Source organism: Charadrius vociferus, unplaced genomic scaffold (assembly GCF_000708025.1).
Source record: "Charadrius vociferus isolate BGI_N301 unplaced genomic scaffold, ASM70802v2 scaffold266, whole genome shotgun sequence".
NCBI lineage: Eukaryota > Metazoa > Chordata > Aves > Charadriiformes > Charadriidae > Charadrius > Charadrius vociferus.
The window spans coordinates 1,181,110-1,187,803 of NW_009649114.1; the positions used below are offsets into that span (position 1 = coordinate 1,181,110).

Here is a 6,694-nt window from a genome sequence, read left to right on the forward strand (position 1 = left end):
GCCTGGGCGCTCGGTTCTGGGGCACGGGAGCGAGAGCTGCTCGCCCCCAGACACAGCCCCCCTGAAGTGCGTGAAGGGTTGTGAAAGAAGGCTTAAAGCGTCAAGGGGATAGCACCGCTCATGGCCGTGGGTTGGAGGCTGTACCTTCAACGTACGTTGAAGTAAAATGTTGTTGAATGAATGAGCCATTATGCTGACTGCCACAGGACCCAACAGAATATCTGTTTTTCTCCTATATATTTTAGGTGAAAGACGAGTTCTTGGAGAGTGACGTTAAATCTAAGGCTGTCCAGATGCCAGCTCCCACCCTACAGCCTGCTCAGCTCAGTAAGTAACCTTAGCTGGGAACTTGCTGTTGCTTTAAATAAGAACTCTTGTTGCCTCATGCTGTAAGGTGAGAAATTCTTCTGGAAGAGGAGGACGACAGTGACACTTGGAGCTTGCTGGTATTGCTGGCCGTTTTGGCAGGCAAGACAAAACAGGCTGAAACAGAGCAAAAGCCTACAGGAGCCTTCGGACTCAAATTCTGGAGAGGGACAGTGGCACTGGAGAAGGTGACAAAGCCCTGGTAGTAAGAAGAGTTTTTCTGGATTGTCTCATCTCTACAAGTCAGTCCCTCTCGTATCTACTCTCTGCTTCCTCGTTCCCGTAAACTTCTGTGTTATTCGGTGGTCTTCATCTGTGTTCCTCTCTGCCTGCGTGCCCCATCACAGCAGTCGTGCTGCTGGAAGACCTGGAGAAAGATGCAGTAAACTGTCATACATCAAAGAAGAGCTTGGATCCTGTCTGAGTGGCTGTTGTACCGCACAGAGTTGGAGAGGAGGAGGACTAGAGTGAATTTGCTGTAGTTCCTGGTTCCTGCAGTGTTCCCTGCTAGCTCAGTGGTTGGTGTCCTCCATTCCTGGACTTTGCTTGATGGGGATCTCTGCTGCAGAAGCAGTCTCTGCGCTCAAAGGCAGGCGAGCAGGGATAGGAGAGGTCGGCTCTAGATGCCGGAAAGGCCATTTGTATAAGCTTCTGGCAGAAGATCTCTTCTGGAACAGCTGCTGGCTGTAGGCCCACCGAGCCAAGGGTCAGGATAGCCTCTCTGCAGCATGTCTTCCAAGCCAGAGCAGAAAGAGACCCACCAGGCCAATGGGGCTGTGCTGCCCATTGTGCCCGTGGACTGTCTCACCAGTCCAGACCGGGGGCAGCTGGTGGAGCCCTCGGATTTCCTGGGACCTGATGGTGACGGGGTAGAAGTGGTGGTGTTGGAGTCCCGTGCCAATGCTAAAGGGGTGCGAGAAGAAGATGCCCTGCTGGAAAATGGCAGTCAGAGCAATGAGAGTGATGACACCAGCACAGACCGAGGTCCTGAGCCAGCCTCGCCCCTCAAGGAGACCTCCTTTTCCATCGGGCTGCAAGTCCTCTTTCCATTCCTCCTGGCAGGCTTTGGGACAGTGGCTGCTGGAATGGTGCTGGACATTGTGCAGGTAGGACTGATACTTCCCTGGTGCGGCACTGGGCTCTGAATCCTCTTTCTGTAGACCGTGGCTTGATCTCAAGCCAGGAGGGACTTGAATGCCAAGGCTTGTTCAGCAGATAGCAACTGGGAGGGGAGGAGACCTGTTACCTCGCGTGCCGGTTGGGGTAGGGAGAGACAAGGGGAGGCTTTGGTGATGTCTGGAGTGAGGGGAGGAGAGGCTGCGGGCACCCCTGCACCGCAGCTGCGCTGCCCCAGCACAGAGGAGGAGGTTGGAGCTGGCACACGTGCAGCCAAAGCACCTGCCTGGGGACTGAGACCACTCTGTGCTGAAATAAGCACAGGACTGAGACCACGGTTTGAAATAAGCACTCCCCTGATGGTGGCTGTAGGCACCCCGGCTCCCGTCACTAGTTCCACAGTTCCTGTGTCCCTTTTCCACCTTCGCTGTTTGCTGCGCTGTTCCAGCACGCCGGGCTCGTGCCAGCCAGGTTAATGATTTGCCGGTCGCAGTGTGTGCGGGGCACTTGCATGGTGGCTCGCTCTGAAGGTCGAAGGCAGGCTCGGTGGCCTTATGCTGCCTTCTCATGCACTTTAAGTGGTCAGGGGCGACCGGGCTAATGGGGTGCTTCCTCCTGAGAGGTGTGTGGAGGTGATCTTTAGGAAAGGCCAGCCAGAGAGCTGGCTGTTAACTCCGGGTGAAAACTGATGTGGTACCAGACATGATAACTCATTAGGTGTCCCGTGACAGGTGATGCTGTGAGAACCTGACAGCCGTGCAGCTTGCTTACGTTTTACATGGGAAAAGTGACTTCATGGACCGTGGCTCCTGCACAGGTTTTCCAAGCATGTGTGTCTCTGGCAGCGGATCAGCTGCCTCTTCTCCTTTGCTCTGAGAGACAGGCTGTGCAGAGTTGTCTTGATGCCCAGCCCAAAACAGTGACGAGGCACAAAACTCCATCATCTGTGCACTGTAGGTTTGTGAAACTATTTGGATGGAGGGAGGCAGCCATTTTGGAGCTGTGGTCAACCAAAAATGCTCTGCTTGAAGCTCCTCTGTTTGCTTAAGTGGGGAAAACAAGCCCTTGCAGTGTTGGCATAGAAGGACTCGAATGTCAGTCACTTGTCTGTATTGCTGGCAGTTACGATCATCTCCACCCAAGCTGTGTGCCGGTAGCAGGCTTTTCTTGTATTTGTGAGTGGTCAAGGAGACACTTCTCTTGCGTTCTTGCCCTTGCTGGCTGTTTCTCTGCATGCCATTGCACACTGGTCATCCTTACCGTTTCTCTTGATGCAACCTGTTGGGAGAGCTGTGAAGTGACTCAAAACAGGAAAGGCTGGCTGCCCTAAATTAATATGGGAGAGATTTACCGGAATAATTTTCTTAAAAATAAAGACATTTTTAAGCATGTTTCCCTTCGTAAGGTCCCTGTAAACTCATGCGTGGCTCTTCTGGCAATTTCCCAGAGCCAGTGATTTGAACCCAACCTAAAGCCTTTCCTGGAGAAGGAGCAGCCAGGGAGCAGCAGGGCAGGGGTGGGATACTGCTGCATAGTGCTTTGTTCTACTGCCTTTTTTTTATGGCATTTAGAAATAAAGCTTCATAATTCCTCTGTCCCACAGCAGCTCAGCATGTGGCTGTGCAGCTTGTTCTGCCAACTCCTCTAACTCCCTTTAGCCTTGGGATTAAATGAGGCATCTAAATGCCATAGGGTGGAAAAGGGGGATGGGAAGCGTGTGGTCTCGGCTTGCTTGCCTGCAGAGTCTGGGGACCTGATCTCGGTAACTGGCTTCCCAGAGACTCAAAGCCTTGGATGAAAGAAGGGAAGCGTGCGGAGTGGGTAGCTGATGCACTGGGGTGGACTGGAGTCCCATTGCTTTGGATGCAGCCGTGGTTTGTGGTGGATGGAGAGCTCCATACACTCAATTTCCTCTGTTTTGGATAAACGGACTAATCAGCCAGCTGTAATTGGTCTCCCCACTGTGCGAACATGCAGCCCTGGCCTTTGGCCATGCTGTCCCATTAATCTGTCCCTATGAATTTGCCTCTCAGGAGTAGAATTTGCCTCTGCCCCCTTTGGGGTCGGAGAGACCTTTGGGCCAGGTGACATGTGAGCACACCAGCTGCTTTTTTGTGCACAGTAGAGGACTATTGGCACAGTCCCCTCTCCCAGCAGAGCCCCAGTTTGCTGTTTACCGGACTTGTGTGCTCCCTGGAGATTGTTTGGATGGGATGGACAGTATTTTGTATGGAGGAGGGAGTCTGCGCATTTCCCTTGCTTGACCATCTCTGGTGTAAGCATCCCTCTGGGGTGGGTTTGTTGGGGCCAGCGGGGAGTGCCAGTGGAGCTGTAGCTCTCCTGATAACGCTACTTGTTCCTTGGCGTTTTGGAGGGAGAGCGCTGGGAGAAGAGCGGAACGCGACGCAGCCGCACCAAGGCAGTCACAGCACCAACCTGCAGCACATCCCTCCCCTCTGAGCTGTGGTGAATCACCGTCCCGCCATAATCTGAGCGAAACCACGCTGTTGCTCATGACTCTTGTAAGCCTTCACTTTGCACGCGGTGACTAAAAAATGACAGCAGCTGAGAGGCAGCTGTTACCCTGGAAATATCTGTTGTCTGCAGGTGCAAAGCTTCTGAAAGGCAGGGAGGGAGCCTGGAGGAAACCGCGAAACACCACCTGGGGTTTGATGTTTCTTCCAGAACCTCTGGCAGGCTGCGGGTCCGATCTCACCCCACCAGTGCCGCACAGGAGACCGGGGTCTGGTGGCTCTGGTATCTGGGTAGATTTGGGTTCAAAGGGACCACGGGCTTAGTAGATAATGAAGGTGAAATAAGTTAAACCTCGCTTGCTTATAGTCTGTCTGCTCCCCCTCCCCAGAGGGCAGGGAGGAGGCGCTGGAGATGAAGCGCCTCTCCCTGTAATTCTCTGCCGCAGCTCTGCTGGAAGCCCGCCGGGAGCCCCCGTGCTCCCCAGTGCAGCGTGTTCGCCTTTGCACGGAGCAGACTGGATGGCCTTGGAGGATCTGGTGTGCTGCGTTAGCCTCCCTCCTCGCCCCCAAAACCAGCTTGTTTCTGTGCTTCTCGGAGGGGCTGTTGGGGAAAGGGATTTTAACAGTTCGATGTCCTGAACTTAAATTCATATGTCCTCTTCTCTTTCCTTTTTTTGTCTTCCCCAACCAGTCTGGCTCTGGTTCTCCCCTTGTAGCCCCATCTTGGGCACACATCTCTGCAGGGAGCGTTCGTCTCTGCAGGAGCCAGGGAAGCCTTCTGAGACATACTAAATGCCCGTAGACCAGTGTTGTATAACATCTTATATTAAGACAGTTGGCAGGAGCCCATGGGTCCTGCTCTTTGCAGTGAGCAAGCTGCTGATGTCTGCAGAAATCTCCTTGTTTTCCTTCCCCGAAGATGGCTTTTATTCCTTTCTCCAGGAACACCCCTGTCTTGCTCAGGGAGCTGCTTCAGTGGGCTCCAGTTACAGCGGCTTCTGGCACCGGCTTATGGTCCACCCTCCTTTAAAGGTTAATTTACAAAGCCAGGGTGAACTCGTGCTAGGTATTGCCTGATCCTGCCTCTGTGATCTCTGGAGGCAGAAAGAGCCAGGAAACTTTTGCACGGCGCTTCCAGCCCGCGGTCTGACTAATGACGATGTTCCTTTCATTAAGTGATTCTGGTGACACCCAGCTCGTCCTGCTGGGAAGCGGGAGCGTGTTGCTTGCTGATTGCATTCTAGATACTGCTAAGGGAAGTCGTAGCAAAGGATTCACCAGTACAACAAGCAGCAAAATAATCGTAATGCCTGCCTAAAAATAGGCTGAGGAGAGCTGAGCTCGCCTCTTCCTAGATGTGACCTTAAAGGAAGCACAGCCTGATGTGCCGCTGTGTCTGATGAAGTATTTCAGACTGATTCTCCCTCCGGCATCTCCCGCCCTGCTCAGTCGTGAGCACTGAGCTCAAACGTCCCCCTGCTCGGAGGGTTCTGCGGAGCCGTACCCTTTCGGAGCGTCTATGGCTGCGATGGAAAGGTCTCCCACGTCAGGAGCTCAGGTTGGGTGGGCGCGGGGTGGTTGGAGCGGGGGCTGCAGGGGCCACGGTGGTTTCCTTAGGCGCTGCCCACCAGGAAAGGACTGTTCGTTGCATCAGGGGAGTCTGGAAGCCGGGTATCCTCAGGAGCCTTGTCCTCCAGCAGAGAGAGCGTTGTGGCTGTGCCTGAAATAGCTGAGCAGCTTTCATCTGTGCACTTGGGAGCTGGAGGGCATGGTTAGCTTGTCTTACCAAGTCACCTGAACTGTTAGCGGGATTTTTATTGACTGGAAAACGTTTTGTTCCCTTTGTGGAAAAATGGTCCTAGTTCATCCATCTCGAGCGCTTACCTGTCTCCTGTGATCGCAGTTTTCTCTCAAATGGTTTTTCAAGTGAGTGCAGCTTGAACGTGCTATTGCAAAAGACCTGGAAGGAAACTGGAATTTGTTGGCTCGGTGGTGAAAGCAAGCTGCACAAAGGGTGGAAAAATAAACAAAAATCACCGAAATCCTTCCCCACAGGAAGGTATTAGTCATGCAGGTAGAGTAACTTGTATTTGCTGTAAGGTGTTGGCTGGTAGCATTCCTTGTCCTAGAAAGAAACGTGTGTCCTGTGGCTGGTGACCCTGACGGTCGGACACTGCCCGGGAGAGCGCTGCGAGAGATGGAGCCTGTTGCAGGTACCTTCGCAGAAGAAAGCTGCGAGAGCCGTGGCTGTTACCGCGTTCAGCACAGCAGCGGCGGCTGAGTGCCGTTCCAGCCGTGCTCGGTGGCCTTTAAGGGGTATGGCAGGCAGGCGATGTGGGAAGCGGGAGTTATTTTGGACACAGGGCCTGCTTGCAAAACATTCGTGAAAATAAAGATTCGGGCAGTGAGGTTTGCGTAGCTTGCAGGGTTTTGTTTTTTTTTAAATGCGGTTGTGAGGCTTTTTGGGGTGGTTTTGTGTTTTCATGGAGGCAGGCTGCTCTCCTATGAGACTGCTTACCCTGCAATTACTCTTCATTCTTTCCTAAATAACCATGGCTGCCTCTTCTGCCTCGTGCCCAGGGGAGATGATAACTTGACTGTAGAGCCAGAGAAGTTAGTAAATACCCGAGTAACGTAGGTGAGGGAGGGGGCACGGAGCTGTGGTAGGCTGCTTTTTGGAGCTGGCAAGATCAGGGAGCAGCAATGCTTTGCTCAAAAATGTATTTGTATGACGTGTA

At 53.1% G+C, this 6,694-nt stretch overlaps 1 protein-coding gene across 1 annotated transcript in view; it reads left to right on the forward strand.

Moving 5' to 3' along the window:
• Positions 1-870: 870 nt before the first annotated feature.
• The window catches only part of SLC41A1 (solute carrier family 41 (magnesium transporter), member 1), a 17,302-nt gene continuing 11,478 nt past the window's right edge, over positions 871-6,694 (forward strand). The window contains exon 1 of the mRNA XM_009888215.1: positions 871-1,472. Coding sequence (XP_009886517.1) covers positions 1,095-1,472 — 378 coding nt within the window. The 5' untranslated portion in view covers positions 871-1,094. The remainder of the gene's footprint in view (positions 1,473-6,694) is intronic.